The sequence below is a fragment of the Wasmannia auropunctata genome, unplaced genomic scaffold (genome assembly GCF_000956235.1).
Source record: "Wasmannia auropunctata unplaced genomic scaffold, wasmannia.A_1.0 LD333475.1, whole genome shotgun sequence".
NCBI classification, from domain to species: Eukaryota; Metazoa; Arthropoda; class Insecta; order Hymenoptera; family Formicidae; genus Wasmannia; species Wasmannia auropunctata.
The window spans coordinates 363,918-384,279 of NW_012029415.1; the positions used below are offsets into that span (position 1 = coordinate 363,918).

Sequence of the window (20,362 nt, forward strand, 5' to 3'; positions counted from 1 at the left end):
TTTTTTACTTAATTTAGCCTTTACTAAGTAAAAATCCATGTTTGAGAAAGAATGTTGGAAATAGACAAGTGGTGAATTATGCCCGTAGTCTACGTAGAAATATTCTATCATTAGAGAAAGAAAGTGTAATGTATAATCAATAACAATTTCTTTATAATTCATTCATTAAAGGCAATAGGGTTCCCAAGTCCTATGTTCTCAATCTCGCCTCGCCGCTGATTACATCACGTACATGTTCGCGTTCGGCCTTCAAACGCACCCTCATCATTGCAATTTGATTATTTGTTTCTTGTGATTCAACGAATTTTCTTGACGAGCGTGATGACGGTGACGCTCGTTTTGTTCCGTTTGACGAGAGCTGGCTCTCGCGCGAGCGCTTATCAGTCATGCAAACAATTGTATCGTTCGATTTCCGGTGAAATCGCTAGTATCACAGTTATATATAATCCCTGAGAGCTCTTGTATTTGCCTGGACTTCAAGGACCACCTTCCAAGTTGGTTAAACTACGCTTTCGTTAGCATTCTGATGAAAATTGCAAATGTAAATGACGCTCTTCTGTATGAAGCGATTGATTTGTCTATTCATATTCAGAGACGGTCTCGAAGGCTAAAGCCTCTGGGATATATACACATAAATGTTTTTCATCAGCCAACTTGTTTTCTCGTCTCTTGGTCTCTTATACGAGGTGTCTCGAGTTTCGAGCGGGCTTCTTCCTTAACAAAGTTTTTAAGATACCGAGATTTTTTCTTAATTTGTGATTTACTTTCTCGCGTCCTAAAAGCCAGATTTTTAGATTCTGATCATGCCAACGCCATTCACTCTTATTAAAGCATATTATTCGTTCGTTTGCATCTGTTCGCGCTCGCTTACTCGATCTGGATTCGATTCAGCACGAATGTTGAGCGTGAAATTAAATTATTACGAATTGTTTGCATTAGATACGGACTGCTAGGCGCCAGCGGATGCGGCAAAACGACCCTGCTGTCCTGCATCGTCGGCCGGAGGAGACTAAACTCAGGGGAGATCTGGGTGCTGGGCGGCAAACCCGGGACGAAGGGCTCCGGGGTGCCTGGGAAAAGGGTCGGCTACATGCCACAGGAGACCGCTCTCTACGGCGAGTTCACCATCCGCGAGACCATGATGTACTTTGGCTGGATATTCGGAATGTGCACGGCCGAGATCGTCGAGAGGCTGCGCTTCTTACTGCAGTTTCTTGATCTGCCTTCGCAGAATCGTTTGGTGAAGAATCTCAGGTATGGATTTTTCGCGTCCGTGACCGCGCAGACGGAACGTTAATCTTCGATTGAACATCGGTACGCAGAAACAATATTAAAATCTCGGATCAAATTCAATAAAAACGTATTTGCAAAAATTTATCAGTCTTTGCGGACGTGTATTTCTTGGAAAAAAATTGCGTATCTGTTTTATAGTCCATTTGCACTTCACAAAAAAAAAATTAATATTGGATGTTTTTTTTTCTTCACGCTAGTGGCGGTCAACAAAGGCGAGTGTCGTTCGCAGTGGCTCTCATGCACGATCCGGAATTGCTGATCCTGGACGAGCCAACCGTAGGTGTGGATCCGCTGTTAAGACAAAGGTGCGTGATCTTTTCTTTTAAATAAATTTCAGTCGCGAGAGCGCATTGTGTCTTATATAGCTGTTATTTGTACAGTTTCACGAATACAGTTAATAACTGACTTTTATAAACACGAGATACATCGGCACACAGATAGACAATAATCATCCTTGAAATTAGTATAATTAGTTAACGTGACAAACCGTGACCCATGTTGAATGGATCTTCTGGTCACTATTCCAGTCATTAGAGCGTACCACTAATGACACATAATAACACGCTTATGATAAATTCAATATCATTGGCGACTATTAATGTCGACCATGAAATGGTTGAATAAATTATAAACTATTAATATGCGTCGCAACTATACACGGGAGCAAAGTATCTAACATAAATTCAAAATGTTTTCTAATTGTCCATATTAATATTATTTATTATTATTATTATTAACGCTTAATTATCTAAAAAGTGCCGCAAAAAAGTGCATTCTAAACATAGAGATTTTTTAAAAGAGGTCCTCTCAATGACTTCATTATTTCATAATTATTCTCGACTGAGAGCAAAAACGAAATAAGGAAGGACAGAGAGAGAGAGCGTACTCGAGAATGACGGGAATTCTTCCGTCGCACTTTCGCTGAAAATCTAAATATCGAGATTAAGTAGCGCATACCATCGGATCTCGTGATCAATGCGCATTGAATCCGTAAGTCACGCTTTAAGCTTGACTTTAAGTGAAAGTATAGTATCGCCCGTCTGGGCGGCGAATGACGAAAAGTAAAAAAGAAAAATGAAACTTGTCGAAGCGCGCCGCGTCTCGTAATTTCTCACGCTGCCTTTTACTGCTTCTATCCACCATCAAATCACTCGAGACTCGTGTTACATTAAAAAAAAATTGTAGCTACCTATACATAATGAAACGAGTAACGTGAATTTAATGTGTCGACAAATTTAAAATTCGCTTTAGGTTTACAGAGAAGTTTCTCAAAGTGTTCCATCTTTGGGCTTTGACTTTTGAAATATTTAATCGACCGGTTTTAAATCCCATTATAATAACCATGACGCTCTTTTAGCTTTAGTCGTATAATTACTGTTTCTTGACATACATGCATGATAAATATTTCATTAAAATCTTTTGAAATACAGATACATTTATGTGAAGATGTGAGACGCTCCGAGCAATAACATGTCAAGCTGCTACTGTACAAGGCTGTTAACTTATAAATATTTAAATTATATTAGGCGAAAATATAACTCAAATACATAAAAGTAAAGTAAAAAGAGAACAAAACAAGCTTTAGAAAAATATTTTAAAAAAATACGAATTGTTAAAGTAAATATATCGGAAACGGATTCATGTTGAATTAACTCACAAATACAGTAATTATTAATGGAAGAATAGTTGCAAAATCTATTCTCGCATGACGTTTTATCTTCGACTGTGCGAAGGAAACAAAGTTTGTTCACGCAGGAGAAGAATGATCGCTTTCGTTTGTGAAAATAAATGAAGCGGATAATTAACTGAGATGCTTTCCACAATAACATCCTGCTTTTATAACGGGAAATCAATTACTGTAATTACCACGTTGTCATCTTCTGCATTTCGCTTCCGCTAATGCGATGTTTCCCCGGTGCGTAGATTTCCCAGGTGTTCTCGCGACCGCATTTATACGTGACGCAGATGAGGCAGAAATAAAACTCGTGTAAACGGTTAGGAACCGCTATATACACCGAGTCGGGTATCCATAAGCGTAGATTTTATTGGCGTTTTATACTGCAATACTTTTAATTTATTTTATAGTTATGGGAGATCTCGCCTCCCTTTTCGTCTGCCGAGGTAAATAAATTTCAACATACGGAAGAAGTAAAAAAATACAATTACTTGAGCATTAAAGCAAAAGCTTTAAGCGCTTCGCCTCATTATCTGAGAAAGTTTACAGCTTTGTTACGACCGTTTACATCTCAGCTCATTTTTCTCATTCCTCGGTCGCGCACAATTGTCTCGAAACGCTTATGGACCCGCATCACTTTCCAGAAGAATATTACTAGGAAAGTCGTGGCTCGCTTTCAATTTAATCGCATTTCGGGATGTTCCGCTTTAAAAATATGTTGTAATTTATAGTAATCAATCATCAATTATCTCGCTTCGCTGAGCTGACGAATTGAATTTCTAACGTGAATTATATCAACTGTGCAGCATACGTGATTATTTTAAGATTTATCAATTTTCATATTGATTTTTTAAATTCTTCTAAACGATAATTTTAATGTACTAATACAATACGTGTAATAGGAAGTATTAAACTTTATAAAATAGATTAAGCACTAAAAATTTGTATCTGTAATCTTTCTCCTATCAATTACGTTACTTTCGAGACATGTTAAATAAATGATTCTTCTACATGAAAAAATTAGTGATATTCTAGAATATACATATACGTATATATATGTATATTCTAGAATATATATATATATATATATATATATATATATATATATATATGTCAATAATGAAAATTTTAAAATATATGTATATACATGTCAGTATGTAATAAATATATACATATAGTGATTCAAACGTTGTGTCTACATCGAGCACTGCGACTTTCGACTTTTACTTTGTTACGGTCTAGTTTTGTAAATTGTCGGCTGATCTTAACATCACGCGGGACATCGCGGCGGTTAGCTCGAAAAATTAGTCCGTTCGTGAAAAGTGAATCCTCGCTTTCGAACACGGTTCTGCAAATCCGCGTCGCGTTCTTTGCGTTTCGCGCGACAATGCTTCCTTTACCTATACTCAACGTGAAAAAATCCTATCGACGTTTTTTAGTCCGACATTATAAGGTTCAAGGTGTGAGAGAAGTCAAGATGCCGCGCAAGAATCGCAGTAAGCCCGGGATATATTGCATAAATAATACATGAGATTCATGTGTATGCACACACAGATAAACACGCATGCACACCCCGATCACGTTGCAAATGACGATCGCATGAATCTCTCCCCCCTTCCCCTGGATCGTAGAATAATCAAGAACGGCTGATCGGAATCTGACTCACGACCGCTGGAGTTGGCCGCTAGTGACTTTGCAAAAAATAATATATGTTTGCATGTATTTTTGTATTTTTATCCTATTACAATCATATGTTTTACTTAATTTTTCTTTATCAATCAAACATTAATATATAATTATACGTATATATGTATTCAAATATTTTTATATAATTAAAAATGATGATACAAACGTGTTATTTGGCTTGAAATGAATACGCATGACTAAGATATGCCTCGTTCTTTTTCATTTTCCAGTATATGGAATCATCTGGTTCAAATTACCAAAGATGGTAACAAGACGGTCATCATAACGACTCACTACATCGAAGAAGCTCGACAAGCGCACACGGTAATGTCGTCGTCCTTTGTTTAATTAGACATCGATTTGCCGACATCGGTTAACTTTAATCTTGAAGTAATTAGGAGTCTCTTCCTCCGACAAATTGAAATAAAAAATATATTCCGATTAAAGTTAGTCAATGTTAAGTAAAAGTGTCTAATATTGGAGGAACAATTAATATAAATAAATCAATATTACGATCTCTCCCTCTCTCTTTCTTGATCGATATAAATTGCGCCGCATTAATAATAAATACTATCAACGATTGACGTCTGTTGGTTGATTGCATGTCATTACTATGCCATTGGCTGTTTATTCTACGTGCATATTATGCCAGGTACAAATTATAGTGCGGAGAGACCAATCTCGATTTTTTTGCCTGCAATTCGTGTAAGTCACGATAAATAACATCAGAATACTTTGCGCTTTCATCGTCCTGAAAAATTTCCTCTTTCGACGAAGATTTATTCGTCGTTTTCTTCCGGTTAAAATTCACAATGAAAAAAAAAAAATATGCGGAATTAGACTATTAAAATTGCTAAGAAAACCAGAAAAATATGTATTTAAGTGTTTCTTATAGAAGCTTTTAATATGTTCCATATATGTGAGTCTTTCGTCTTGAAACGTAAATTCATGTCTTTGAACGGTCAATTTGCCATGAATCGCAAAAATAATAAGGATAAAATAATAACAGATAAAAAACAGTTCTATTAACACGTTAATTCTTTTAACAGATCGGTTTGATGAGGAGCGGCCATTTGTTGGCCGAGGAGGCACCCAGAACTCTCTTGCAAATGTACAACTGCGCCTCCCTCGAAGAAGTCTTCCTGAAGCTGTCCAGAAAGCAGGGACAGTATGCTCAACCTACGACAGAACTGAATATCTCGAACAACATCAGCTTGGTGAGCAAAAGAAGAATTCAGATTTTCCATTTTGACACTTATTCATGTATTGTTTCGCAATTTTTGCGCAAATTTAAGATTAATGAGTTTGGCACGTTGCACCGTGTGAGAGACAATCAAATTCAAGTAATTTGAGTGTTGTCTCTATTATATGATAGTACTTTCTTGTGTATATAATAGTGTATTATTATCTATTCAAATATTTCGGAATCAATGTCATCGCGTCAATTCAACTTTAATCTTAATTTTTAATTCCCCTCGAGATTTCCTAACTTCCTTTTGATTCCTCAATATTTATTTCTCATTTCTAAATTTTTATATTTATTTATTCTGCTACATTATATGTTAATATTAATTTATAGTAAAACACTTCTAAAATATATTACGTTGCATCATCTCATCGAATGTCTTTACATCGTCTACTTAACTGATACATGTGATCAATATACGTGTCGTGCAAAAAATTATTTATCCGTTCCGCAGACGATCTTGCATTATCTTACATCAATTAAATATCATCACGTTTCATTGCCATCGGCCACACGCTTCTTTTTCTTTGCGCACAGGCTTCTTTAAACTGGGGAAAAAAAGACGAGCCGGTGTACGTGACGGAGGAGTCCGGCGTTGTCGGCCTCAACTTCCATCAAAGCAAAGAGGTCTTGATCTACGACTCCACCAATGGAATAGCGAATCATTACGACGTAAGGAACTACTACAGTGCAATCCGTCTCACGACGGATTAAGTTCACTTAAAAACAGCAGTGTACACACGCGCGCTTCCTCTTTTGTCCCGCGCATGCGAGTACTTATGTTGTTGCACATTTTTTATGTATAAAAAATAAGATATTAGATTAAAAATGTAAATTTGGTTTTTTTCCCTCTTATTACAATCAGTATTAGCTATATATTTGTTTTTGAAAAGAACATGCACAGAATTAATGCTCGAATGCTTAATTCTTGACCAAGAGGCTGAATAAGAAAATTATATAAACTCGGAATAAAACTCTAAATTATTGTTATAAAACTTTGGTTAATCACATTTACAGTCATTTTAATATGAACGACGGTTTTTGGAATACAGATAAATGGCAAATCACTGCCGGGTGCGAAAGCCAGTTCTGTCCTCGAATGCGACGATTGCGGCGACTTCACGGACTGTTATAAGTTCACCAGTTGGGGCAAGATCAAAGCGCTTCTGCAGAAAAACTTCTTGCGCATGTGGAGAAACATCGGGTACGTTTTTCAAGGGGACGGCATAACAATTAATAACACTAAAGTTTTCGTATACGCTGACCTTATCGTTATTTATGTATTTTGATGAAATTTCTCTTAAAACTTATAATTATTTACACATACTTACATATAATAAATAATTTAACAGAAATGATAAATAAGCAGTTGCTTAAATATATCACTTGAAAAGATATGTTAATGTCTTGCGCAACAATTTATTTTCGCGTAGCGTGATGCTGTTCATTTTCGCCCTGCCGGTAATGCAAGTCATCCTCTTCTGTCTGGCGATCGGAAGAGATCCCACAGGACTGAAACTGGCCATAGTGAACCACGAGATGTTTTACGAGAATATGACATGTCCCGTTTCGACGAACTGCAGTTTCACGTATCTCAGTTGTCGATATCTCAACTTCCTGGACAACGAGACAATGATAAAGGTCTTAATTGTTATATCAAAATATAGTAAAGATACAAGATATTATATATAAAATATACAATATAACGTACAGAAATACATTATAAGCGCGAACAAGATAATCGATACAATTTTAAACAAAATAAAATCAATTTGCAACTAGTGTATAATAGACGCGACTTTCGTCTCTTTCTATTTGAATTTATATATTCTTGCAGTCATATTATCCGGATCCGGAATCGGGGATGGAAGCTGTACGCAGAGGGGAAGCTTGGGGCACTTTGTACTTTACGGAAAACTTTACGGACGCCCTGGTGGCGAGAATGGCCTTAGGAAGGGATGCCGATGATGAAACTCTCGATCAAAGCGAAATCAGAGTTTGGCTGGACATGTCTAGTAAGTATTTGGTAGAGCAGTAGGTGCATTAATAACTCTTAGATAATAAAGCCAAGCTTTTACTTGTGGCACTTTGTGTGGTTTATCTCATTGTGAAATATTTCGCGTGCTGATTTTATATTCTTGATATTTATATACTTATTTTAACTTTTATTCTTTTATATTTTAATTTCTACTCTTTTATTTATTATTTCCAAAAAAATATATTTTTGTATCGATAAATTATTTTTTTTTTTAAAGCTATCCCAGACAACATAATTTCCTATAAGACTCTTTTTGACTTCTCTCACAAAAATGTCTTTAAAGCGTCTTTTCGACATTTTTAAGACGTTTCACAGCCTGATTTTGGACTTTATATGTTTTGTCTGGGATGTTGCTTAATCCGTATTTCTTTTAATGACCAAGCCTGGTAATATCGAACTTTATTTCTTTTTCACACTAGCTTTATTAAAGCAGTTGCTATTCATCGACGCATTGACTCATCAATGTAATTTACATTACACAGACAGTGTTAATAGCCACATTTCGAATGCCGTCTACTTTGAATACATGCTGTAAAATCTCACAATTTCAGATCAACAAGTGGGCCTGATGCTGTCGAGAAATCTTCAATATTCGTATAGAGATTTTGCCAAGGATCTTTTGTCGGCCTGTGGACAGAATACGAAACTGGCTGACGTACCAATTCAATTCAAGGAGCCTATTTACGGTACCAACGAGCCCAGCTTCACGGATTTCGTGGCACCAGGTGTAATACTGACGTAAGCTCATTAATATTTAATTTATTTATACATTTTTAAGTTTAAGTTAAATTGATATTTAAGTTAAATATTTATTTGATTCAATTTATTTCCTTTCTTCATTCTTATAAAGTCAAAGATCTTTGTATGTTCAATAAATCAAAGTTGCAATTTTTTAAAGTTGACTTTGGTTGACAGCATTGTTTTCTTCCTGGCGGTCGCGCTAACGTCATCGGCGCTGATTATCGAGAGGATGGAGGGTCTGTTGGACCGAAGTTGGGTAGCTGGCGTATCGCCCGGTGAAATCCTGTTCTCCCACGTGGTCACGCAATTCGTGGTGATGTGCGGTCAGACTGCTCTGGTGTTGATCTTCATGATCCTGGTATTCGGCGTCGAATGTAAAGGCGACATCGGCTGGGTTATCATATTGACGATCCTTCAGGGACTCTGTGGCATGTGTTTCGGTAAGACGAGGCAGCTTCTCTCATTCACGATGTATTCGCATTCATGATATTCGTTATGATAATACCATGAATTGATGACGATTTGCAATTTCTAATTAGAAAGAGCTTTTCTTTCACAAAAGTGCAAATAAAAAAATATGCAATCTCCTTATCTCTTTAAACGAGCAAATTCTAACGATTAGAACACAAAAAGATAGATACGCTACAATCTGGATTTTCCTGTTACGCAGGATTCGTGATTTCGGCGATTTGCGAACTCGAAAGGAATGCCATCCAGCTGGCTCTGGGCAGCTTCTATCCCACGCTTCTTCTCAGCGGTATGTATGAAATAGAGTTTGTCATAGAAATATAATAATTAAACACAATCGGGATTTTTAAAGTTTTTGCTGATTACATATGAAATTTGCGCGAGAGTTGAAACAGAGTTTCGCGATTCTTATATTAGTTATTTTTATCGATTTTTCGATCGGATTGAATTGACAATATACGCCCGATGTTTAAAATAAATATGACAATCATCTCGTATTCGATGAATTTAATCAAATCCGTCGCTTTTATACACTATAGGCGATCATTCCGAGCTAAATGTCACTCGGCGCTGAAATGTTTACCACACCAGAAGTGAAAGTCGGCCAATACTTATTCACGCGCGCCGTGCTCTAATCGAATCGTTACACAAACTGTTCGCTCAGGAATCTTCTCGTCTGACAATGAGGCGTAAATTTAATATTTTAAATATTTCAAATGCCTACATAGAAGACGCGAAGAAGTAATCGTTAAAAATAAAAATTTGTCATCAAAATCGAGCACGCAAAAGTTAAATCGAATTGAGAAAAAACAAATGCAAAAAGAAGAAGATAACTGATCGAATGCATTCTTTCTGCAGCGTTCACTTGATTATTCCGTTTTGCAGGTGTAATATGGCCGGTGGAGGGCATGCCGACGTTCCTGCGATATATCTCGCAAGGTCTGCCACTGACGATGGCGACGACCGCCCTACGCTCCATGCTGACTCGAGGCTGGAGCATCACGGAGCCGAATGTCTACAACGGCTTCATCGCCACCATCATCTGGATCGTCGTGTTCCTCACGATAAGTCTGCTGGTGCTGAAGTTCAAGCGCGGATAAGGACAACTCGTATAACTTCCGCCCTCGCGTTTAGACTGTATTTTCGGTGACTCGTGAACATTCCGCGACGGGTAAACAATCAGGAAGTAAATGTTCCCCGAAGAGGAACGAATCAGTCGGGAAATCGGTGACGAATGTGCGTGTTCGACGGATGTGACGTCGCGGCTCGGGATCACGCGTTTTCCACCCCGGGAGCGAAGCGATCCTTCGAAAACGATCTTCTTCGTTCACCTGTTTCATAGCTGTATTATAGCTGGGGTCAAAATTAACGGAGCGTTAGTTAGGAATCGTACAGAATTAGCGGAGACTGTAGACGCAATTGGATATCGATGATCGAGAAGGGCATTGAAGAACCTCTACTTGGACCACGTCGTCCATGAAGAAGTTCCGCAATTCAATAGGTCTTTCTAGGCAAATTCAAGGGTCCTTTCTATCTAGAAACGTATAACATCTGAAAAAGGTATCTCCTACCTAAAAAGAGAAAACCTCTTTGTCCAACTGCCACCGTTTAATCGATGTCCGGCGGTACAGAGCATTTTCTGGATCTTGGTCGACATATATCGACTTCCAGATGTGCCGAGTGTCGCCAATACGATCTCGCAGCACTCTCCGCCGCGAATGGACCTCCGATACATGTGATGCTCCTGCGTGCGTTTTTAATGTGCTTCTAAAGCTCACGTATCGCGCGTGCACGCGCGTATGTGTATGACTGTGTTATACGTATGTGTGTGTGTGTGTATGTTTGTATGCGTAATAGGAACTCTCAAATAAAATGTACGATAATGATATGCGTGAGACTGCCGCGTTTGCCTCGGTGCGTCTGTGTTTGAAGTCTGTAGGAATTATTATATTTTTTACTCGGCGTCTGTGTGTAAAAATTATCGCGGATGCCCGAGGATACCGCCAGGATTCTCCCTGTGAATCGATCTTCTCGAGGATCGCGATCGAGGGAAATAGAATCGGCGCTTTCCATTTACACGACTTTTACAGCGACATTTCTGTCGATCCGAGTTAGCTTCAATACGATAATCCGCGGAAAGCGTGTATCATACATAGAAATTGCAGACAATATAATGTCTCGAATGATTTAATAATATTTTTTAATTTATCTTTACAGTATAATTTATTAATATGAACATGTAAAGAAAAGTAGGTTTCTTATTTTTACGTAAAAACTGGAGTATATCCTATAAAATCTGCGTGTCGCAGAAAAGAGAAACTCGTGTAGAGTAAAGTGATTTGACACGCGACGTCTCGAACGAATGTGAATTCTGTTTTACTTGTGCCTAATTCTTTTTTTTTTTTTTACAAAAAAAAAAGGAATTTCAAGTAATTTGGCAGGAGGGCAGAAATATTATAGAAAAAGTAAAAGTGCGTTTTGTAGCACTTGTGCGTGTCGTGTGAAGAATATTAAGAACGGATATTCTATTCCCCCTCGTCGCGTTTATTTACGTCCGGAATACCGCGAATATAATTTACGCGCTTGCAATTAAGCATACCGCCGCGTGCATCGCGGACAATGAGCGATGGTCTACCATCGCTGGACCGCATATAATCCTCACTGGAGATCGTAACTAGGTTGTCTCGATGCGACATTCTTACGAAACCACTTATTGGAGATCTGGTGAAGGGGACCTGGTAAACGTCATCCCGGGATTGAAAATGGGATCGTAGTTAGTAAGTTCATGTAAGTTAATAGGTAATAGCTGGTTAATCGTAGCGCGATTTTACTTGCCCATGACTTTTAAGTACGTACGTATTTTATTTAATCGCAACGAGATCGGAAACAGAAAAAAAACAGAAAAAAAAATAGAAAGCGACACCGTATCGAAAATTTTTATCATTTATAATGATCTGATGTTAGCTCGAGAACTACGATAACATATCTGTAACAAAAATTATCTACCACACGTGACAATCTTTCAGTGTATAAATATAAATTATAAAGAATATAATTATCCCCCTCAAGAAAAACAATCGACGCAGATTTATGTATATGTATGCTGCAACTTATAAGAATTTTTAATGATAATATTGAATTTTATATGTAAATAAATTACATAATATTGTGATTGTGCGTAAAGTGCAATTCTTACGTGCGGATTATTGTTATGAAGAGGAAACTGCATGCCAGCGTTTATCATTAACAACAAATACAAAACACCGAAAATATGCGATGCAAAAAGAAAGCTCGACAATATAAAAAAAATGTATATTTTATTTTAATTATATATATATATATATATATATATATATATATATACATATATATATAAAATAAGATACATGAAACTCATGTATGTGTACATATATCTTGTCATAGAAAGTTAATGTTATTTTTGATCATAGTATGAACTGCTTCTATTTTTCGCTCCTCGTTTATCATTTCATATGATCTATATGCGGATTAATTCAATAACAATTTATATCAAATCTATAAGTGCTTTCGAAATTGTCGTCCTGTACTTATCGATTTTTACGATTTTCTCCCAATAACTTTCTTCTAATATGTAATTTACATAAATTTACGCGTTAATTTAAGTTACATTATACAAATATGAACGTGAAAATTCACGTACAGACATATAGATTGGATAAACTATTAGCAAATGTTTGAATTTATTGCAATCTTAGCAGCAAGAAGCTATTTTCCTTTTGCAATTTTTTTTTTTAATAAGAAGCATTCTTGACTAATTTACTAACAATTATGCATATTACATTCGTTTTATTCTAGTTTACGGTAATTATCTACGGTAATCTGTTACATAATTTATAATTAACAAGATTGTTTGGAATATCTGTAAAATTATTGTGTATCGCGTAAACATGCAATTTTATTCTTCAACTTTGCATTTAAACGTTTAAAAAATTTGCATTAAACAAACAGATTGGCATTAAAATTCCCAGCGCATTTTAAGCACGCAAACTCTGCTTATTAGGATTAATTTTTTTCTTTTTTCCTGCTTCATTTGCTTCTTTCTTTGCTTCCGGAGAACGTAATATCTTGATATTTTTCTACTAAAATTTTCCGCTTTAATTGAATTTCAAATTTAAATTACAGATAGATAATAATTTATTTAACATTTGTAACTTCAAATATACACATTACGAGCATATTTTATCGGGCAAACGATCAGATGTAAATTGACGTACAGTTACAAATAATTTTTATTGCTGAAGTTAATAAATTTCAATTGAATTTCATCGAGTATGAATTTTACAATATTTTAATATCCCGCTATGTAGGATCGCTTATTTTTATCTGTAGTTTTTTCAATTCGTTTCAACTTTGCAATGACCTTCTAATCTCATTAATCTTAATTGTTCAAATATGCTATTGCATACTCCTTTTTCTCGCTTGTCAGCTCTTGATGCACGCTCATTATATACGCGGGTCATAATGACGTCATAATGTGTTTTTATCTTTTAGAAAATACGCTAAACGTGCAATGAAAAATATGCTCAATTTTTTACACTACGCAACGTACCAGTCATTTAAATAAAATACGTACAGATACAAATACAAATTTTCATATAAATAATTATATTATTATTTTGTATATTATACGTATAGTCGTATATCTCTCGATTATACATCTAAAATAGATTAATTAAAATGTATAAGCAGAAAAATGTATAATAAAAGAAATCAAATGAACTAGCTAGGTTTTAAGTACAAGATAAATACAATGAATTTTTTACGTAATTTAAAAATATAAACTACTGACTAAAAGTAAGTTTATTCTTTACTAAACGTTCTATAGTAATCTCTTCTTTTATATTATATTCTATCGCCGATAGAATCCCTTGTGCAGGAAAAAGAGAAAAAAATAATTTTTTTCGTAAAAAAATTTGCAGAGAAAGTTCAACTTCCGACATTACATTCCATACGATAATGAATATTATGAATACAAGCGAGTGCTAAGAACACACATTTTTGTCGATGCTGAATTTACTTCGAAATAGTAATTTTGTCGTTCTCATCATCCATAAGCCAGTCGTGATTCTCCTCAATTAATTTCTTCCAATATGCTGGAAAAATGAATATTTGTATTACACATACATTGAATTACGACTAAATATGCGTAATTAGTAGAAATACGTAATTAATACACAGTACAATGAATAACTCTTAGCAAATATGTAATAATTGTTGTCCAAACAATTGCCTATCTTAACTGTGAAAAGTTTATTTCTCTTCGGCAACACGTGCTTAATAAGAAATATCCTTTATCGTTCAATAAGTGCGTCGCACTTATTCCATTTTAATTTACCATAATTACCTGTTAATTCCTGCAGTGTACCCCCGGTGCCTCCATATTCGATGGGCAAAACGTCAGCTGGAATATCCTTGAAACAGTTCTGCTTCGTCTTTCGTGCGTTATAGACGTGTAATCTGTTCTTCATCTTCTCAGTCATGAAGGATCTAAAAATTCTCAGAACAACCTCGACATATTCGGGCGCGTTGATTACGTTAATCGATTGGGTTCTCATAGGATAGCAGTTCTGCCACGTGTGGATCAAATTCATTACTACTTGGGGCCGCATTTGAATAGCATGGCGCATCGTTGGATTGGCTACGTCTAGGAACACTGAGCAACCGTACACAGATCCTGCGGTATAAGTCTTCATCACCACTTCCATTGCCATTATACCGATCTAGAGAAGATGGTCAAAAAAATAACAGACGACAATTAAAAATATTCGTTCATTCATTGTGACAACATCGATAAATCATTCAAGCATTATACTACTTTAATTGTTACCTTAATTATGTCTGATATGTTGTGCCTTCTCGGATCGTGCCGAGTGCCGCGTACAATAATAACCAATCTTCCTTGATGATCCGGCTTCCGCAGGAGCAAAAATATCCTAAACACGAATAAAATATTTCCGAACCCTTTGAAAAAATATCTTGCAATTTTACAATGTACATTTAGTATTTTTAAAGATTTTGAATAAAATATTCTCTTTAAAATGTAAAAATAAAAAAGGAAGTTATTCAAAATTAATTTCTAAATATTTAAGCAATTAATAAAATTTAAAGTATTTTGCTATGTATCCAAAATAGATAAAGCAAAAAGAAAAACAAATTCGTTACCCTAAATCAAGCAGTTCCTGTAGTTCTGGTCGAAACGGATCTTTATTCGTACACCATTCTGGTGACTGGCATCGCTGCTTATAATAGTTTTGCATCCTAATCTTTGTTTTCTCGAGATTAAATTTGCAAACTCTCAAAAATCGCAGAATAAGGAAGTCATCTATATACAAATTAAGAATTTATTTTAAATAAGAAGCTATTTCTACTATTTAGTATTTACTCAATAACCAATTCCGATCGATTCCATCAAAAACATAAAATAGCAGTATATAGTAATATAATTTTCTTTAGATACTGTAAAAGTCTGAGTTTACAAAAGACTGGTTTAAAAAATGCCGAAATGCAATAATACAATAACGAACTTCGTTATAATATAATCAGATCGATTTTTTGTCAAAACGCTAATTTAACATCGTTTATCATTATAAACGATATCTTATAAAAAAAATAAGACTTTCAATTTGCTTTTGCTTTTCCTTTTCTTAAATCATTCGTTATATCCTTCAGCCCATTCAACAAGCTAAAGATGTAATGTCAGCGTCGCCGGTTACGAGTAATTTTGTTTTATGCTTCGGAATTAATCAACCGTAATTTAATTAAAACTCAGTGATATTTCGACGTATCTACTATGCGAGACCACTGTCATTTTTACCGATTCGTACGCGCAAGTCGTCGCTCTCATTGATCCAACGTCTGATCTCCGCGACGGCGTTCTCTCTCGTCTCGTCGGTCTCATTCAAATATACCGCCGCATATTCCTTATCCTCACTGGTCAGCTCTTGCCGCGCGTGACACACAATGCTATCGCCGTAGTTGCTCATCATCGCCAACGACAGTGAACCAAGTGGACGCGAAGCCTTGTTCGTGGAGAGATTCGAATTTCAGGTGCAAACGAATTTCACGAAAACGCACAGCTGTGACGCGCGACACACGATCAACAATCGAACGCGGTCGGCAGACAATGCGGTGCACAAGCATCTGATCTTTGGAGTCTGAGTGCTCTTTGCAATCATTTCCGTGTTAAATCATCGTCAGTAATACACTGCGCCATCTGCAGTGCACAACGGATCCGACTTGATGAACTTTAATATGGATACTTTAGCATCCATCTTCGAGAGAACGAAAGAGAGAGAGAAACAATTAATTTTCTTCATAATCCGCGCCGATACATAAAGAACAAAAGAGCGGTCTATATATTTGCCGGGTAAAAGAAAATGAAGCTTTATTATAAAAACAGACGTTTTCTAGCGTTACAGAGCCTTCGGGAAGATTTCCGATGGATCATTAATTAAGACAAATTGCGCGCTGTACCATATAATGCGTATCACACAAAGGTCATAAAGAGATAAGCCTTACATTTCGTCTTTGTTGATAATCAACGCGACTATCGCGAATTCGTGATAATAAGCCGAGATCTTGCATGTGTGTATCGCAAATTAAAAGCGCATTGTAATGTGCGATACGCGCGCAATTAACGATTAACGAAATCAATATCATAATCTTTGTACATCATCTATATCTCCGATTATTTTTGCGGTAAATTAGTAGCGTCAAATAAATAATGAGAGAAGCTTAAAAGTAAATTTGTAATTTGTTTTCATGTATACAGCTTTATCTAATATAAACTAATTTCATATCTTATCAGTTGTTTGCTATTGCACAGATAGAATCTTATGTAACAAAAGAGCAAGAGAGATGATTTTTCTCTTGTAAAATTCATAAACCAAATTGCGATTTATATTACGGCAACAAATGCGAGTGCGTATAATTATAAAGAGCAAATATTTTCTATCGATTCTAAATCCTCCAAAATGTCATTCAATTTTAACATTCTCATCACGCAAGAGCCAGTCGCGATTCTCTTCAATTAACTTCTTCCAATATTCTGCAAAAATAAATGTTTATATTACATATATTGAATTAAATAATTTTGAGAGTCTTTACAAGTACATTCAATTTTAGAAATTAATAAACTCTTAATATTTACTGTTAATATTTATATTGTCTATAAACTTGCTTGTCTTAAGGGAAGTTTATTTTTTCTTCGACAATAATTGTTTTTGATAAGAAACATCTCTTATTGTACACTAACAGCGTCGCATTTATTTCGTTTTAAATTGATCATTACCTGTTAATTCCTTCATTGTACCGTCGGTACCACCATATTCGACGGGTAAAATGTTAGCGGGAATATCTTTGAAACACTGTGGCCTGTGTGAATAGACATAGAATCTGTTTTTCATTTTCTCGGTCATGAAAGATTTCATAATTCTTATTACAATATCAAAAAACGTCGGGACGTTGAATACGGTAATCGTCTGGTATCTCATAGGATAGCAGCTCTGCCACGCGTGGACCATATTCATTATCACGTAGGGTCGAAATTGAAAAATGTGTCTTATAGTTGGATTGATTACGTCAAAGAACATTGCGCAGCCATACACGGATGCTGCTGGATAATACTTCATCGCCATTTCTATCGCCAATATAAAGGCCTAAAGAGATTGTCCATTGAAAATTATGAACACAAATTGAAAATATGTTACGCATCTGTATACATAAACGCATCCGCTATGATTTATTCGAATTTTGTGTTACTTTAATTTTTACCTTAGACAAATTTGGTATTGTGTGTATTCTTGGATCGTGCCGAGTGCCACGAATAAGAAAAACTACTCTTCCTTGACTGTCTGGCTTCCGCAAAGGCAATAATATTCTAAACAAAAAAGAAATATTTCTGAATTTAAAAAAAAAATCAATTAATATATATGCTATTTAATTTTACAATACATCTAGTTATCTCCGAAAATTCTTACAAAATAAACATACATATAAATAAATATTCTTACTAAAACGATAAAAAAGTTAACAAAAATTTACCTCTAAAGTCTAAATTTAAACAATTTGTCATTAAAATTAAAGTCGCGATTTGTGAAGTTCTGTATCTAAAACAGATCAAGACTAAAATTTAATTTAAAAATGTACTATTGATCGAACAATAAAAAAGTGCAAGAGATTACAGATCTTATTTATATTGTGCATTTATATACTTTGAAATGATGATCGTACCCTAAATCAAGCAGCTCCTGCAGTTCTGGTCGAAATGGATCCTTATTTAAATACCATTCCGGTAGATGAGATAACTGCTTATAATAGTTTCGTATTCTGGTCTTGGTTTTCTCGAGGTTAAACTTGCAGACTCTCAAAAATCGCAAAATAAAAAAATTATCTGTATACAAATTAAGAATTCTCTTTAAATAAAAAGAGCAATGTTAAATGTATCATTACGTACATGTTATAAATTAAATTGCGATTTTATAAATTCGTTTTTAGAGTAGCATATGATTTTAAAAATATCTAATATATAATATATTTTCTTGTGCTTTTTTGATTGAGAGATATAAATAAAAACGAATGACAAATTGTTTGATTTAAATGTTTAATGAAAATGTTTGATTTAAATTGTTTGATGAAAATGTTTGATTTAAAAAATAGTAAAATGCAATAGTGCTATAAACAAACATTTTTATGTACAGACTATATATACTCGTATAATATATGTATATATGTATAAATATATATGTATATATATTATAACCATATAAGTATTTTAACACAATAAATTGAGAGAAAATCGCGGCGCGCAGTTCGTGAAATTAGAATATATATATAAAATTCACATCTATATAGAAATTAGAACCACCAAGATCTTATTATGACCGTTCATTGGCTTACTCTCAATTTATTATATTTTTATATAGACTTTTTATTGAGACACTATTTTCATCGTTTATCATGTATCGAGACTTTTACATTACTGTCGAATTTCTCTTCTCGGTAAAAACAACTTAGACACAACTTGTTACATAATTTTTTATCTTCTTTTATTGCACAATTAAAATTGAATTCAACGAGATAGCGTCAGATCTAACATGGCATATCGACACTGTCATTTTTCTGACTACGTTTTATTGTTCCGGAAAAAGTAAATCGTAATTGAATTTCAAGTGAAATTTTAATGCACATGGAACGCTGTCATTTTTACCGATTCGTATGCGTAATTCGTCCTCGAGCCAGCGTCTAATTTCCGCGACATCGTTCTCTCTATTTTCATCAGTTTCGTTTAAATATTCCATTGCATATTTCTTATCCTCATTGGTTAGCTCTTCTGTATAATTATGATGCACTACGTTGTTGTTATAGCGTTCGCTCTCCATCGTAATGACAATGAATAAAAAACAGATTAGAAACTTCGTCCACTGCGGAAGGATCACGGAAATATGGTAGACTATCACGGTGAGATTCATACATAATACTAGAGACTCTAGAGAGTCTTTAATCAGAGTGGCGTCATACGGTTATCACTTTTGATTGGTCCGCCAGGTTGTATAGATTGGATAGACTGAGACAGACTGTTGGAAAGACTGGGTGAGACATATTCTCTTTCTCTCTCGCACTCAGCGCACTCTCGCTTTTCTCTCGCAGAATCCGATACAACATGGCGTAACAGTTCTCTTATAGCGCCACTTTGATTAAAGGCTCTTTACATAATACTACAGAGATACCGAGTAACAATATGCACTCTTCTCTCGTGCCTTTATTCTTGGAATCTTCGATGTTCTTTGGAATCATTGAATAACTAATCAGAAATTGCGTCATTTGCAGCTAACAACAATGTACAATAGTTTGATGACCTTACCTTATAAAACTTACTATTCATTCTCGACATGAAAAAACTTTAACTTTTAAATTTTTTGTAAGATAGTACACTTAGTTTTTTAAATAGATTGCGTATAAGCTAAAATTTTATTGAAAGATTATAATTACATTACTGCTCACTAAATAAATAAGTTAAGACATTTAATGTTTATATTTAAAGTGATAAAATGTTTTACGTAAAACATTTTTTTCATTACAATTGAATAGATTAAATTTCTCTCTTATTTTTTATTTCCATAATTTGAGAAAACAAAAAATTTTCAAAAACTCATACATCTACTCTTCTACTTCTTCA

General features: G+C 35.0%; 3 protein-coding genes across 6 annotated transcripts in view; 1 reads left to right on the forward strand and 2 right to left on the reverse strand.

The window, feature by feature from the left end:
• The window catches only part of LOC105460014 (ABC transporter G family member 23), a 48,693-nt gene extending 36,276 nt beyond the window's left edge, over window positions 1-12,417 (forward strand). For all 4 annotated transcript variants that reach the window (XM_011706441.1, XM_011706443.1, XM_011706442.1 and 1 more), the window contains 12 exons: window positions 940-1,254; window positions 1,491-1,598; window positions 4,885-4,978; window positions 5,704-5,871; window positions 6,438-6,572; window positions 6,953-7,104; window positions 7,334-7,541; window positions 7,738-7,915; window positions 8,490-8,676; window positions 8,854-9,119; window positions 9,350-9,436; window positions 10,033-12,417. In XM_011706441.1, the coding sequence (XP_011704743.1) occupies window positions 940-1,254; window positions 1,491-1,598; window positions 4,885-4,978; window positions 5,704-5,871; window positions 6,438-6,572; window positions 6,953-7,104; window positions 7,334-7,541; window positions 7,738-7,915; window positions 8,490-8,676; window positions 8,854-9,119; window positions 9,350-9,436; window positions 10,033-10,247 (2,113 nt within the window). In that variant the 3' untranslated portion in view covers window positions 10,248-12,417. The remainder of the gene's footprint in view (window positions 1-939; window positions 1,255-1,490; window positions 1,599-4,884; window positions 4,979-5,703; window positions 5,872-6,437; window positions 6,573-6,952; window positions 7,105-7,333; window positions 7,542-7,737; window positions 7,916-8,489; window positions 8,677-8,853; window positions 9,120-9,349; window positions 9,437-10,032) is intronic.
• A 477-nt stretch (window positions 12,418-12,894) lies between these two features.
• Window positions 12,895-16,440, reverse strand: LOC105460019 (alpha-tocopherol transfer protein-like). The gene is made up of 5 exons (XM_011706458.1): window positions 16,001-16,440; window positions 15,349-15,508; window positions 15,014-15,119; window positions 14,531-14,906; window positions 12,895-14,279 (listed from the first exon to the last, which is right to left on the reverse strand). The coding sequence occupies exons 1-5, from the start codon at window positions 16,170-16,172 to the stop codon at window positions 14,200-14,202; spliced, it is 894 nt and encodes a 297-aa protein (XP_011704760.1). The 5' UTR covers window positions 16,173-16,440; the 3' UTR covers window positions 12,895-14,199.
• Window positions 16,441-16,915: 475 nt separating this feature from the next.
• Window positions 16,916-19,682, reverse strand: LOC105460020 (alpha-tocopherol transfer protein-like). Its single transcript, XM_011706459.1, has 5 exons — window positions 19,394-19,682; window positions 18,418-18,577; window positions 17,959-18,064; window positions 17,477-17,843; window positions 16,916-17,233 (listed from the first exon to the last, which is right to left on the reverse strand). Exons 1-5 carry the CDS (start codon window positions 19,653-19,655, stop codon window positions 17,163-17,165), a joined length of 966 nt encoding a protein of 321 aa, XP_011704761.1. The 5' UTR covers window positions 19,656-19,682; the 3' UTR covers window positions 16,916-17,162.
• Window positions 19,683-20,362: the final 680 nt, after the last annotated feature.

Excerpts from the sequence above, each read along its gene's own strand:
- LOC105460019 (XM_011706458.1), bottom strand. The coding sequence starts at position 16,172 with ATGATGAGCAACTACGGCGATAGCATTGTGTGTCACGCGCGGCAAGAG. Across the intron at positions 15,120-15,348 it reads CAGGAACTGCTTGATTTAGG|GATATTTTTGCTCCTGCGGA; the intron begins GTAACGAATTTG and ends ATTCGTGTTTAG. Across the intron at positions 14,280-14,530 it reads TACACTGCAGGAATTAACAG|CATATTGGAAGAAATTAATT; the intron begins GTAATTATGGTA and ends TCATTTTTCCAG.
- LOC105460020 (XM_011706459.1), bottom strand. The coding sequence starts at position 19,655 with ATGAATCTCACCGTGATAGTCTACCATATTTCCGTGATCCTTCCGCAG. Across the intron at positions 18,578-19,393 it reads CGAATTACGCATACGAATCG|ATAATTTTTTTATTTTGCGA; the intron begins GTAAAAATGACA and ends ATTTGTATACAG. Across the intron at positions 17,234-17,476 it reads TACAATGAAGGAATTAACAG|AATATTGGAAGAAGTTAATT; the intron begins GTAATGATCAAT and ends TTATTTTTGCAG.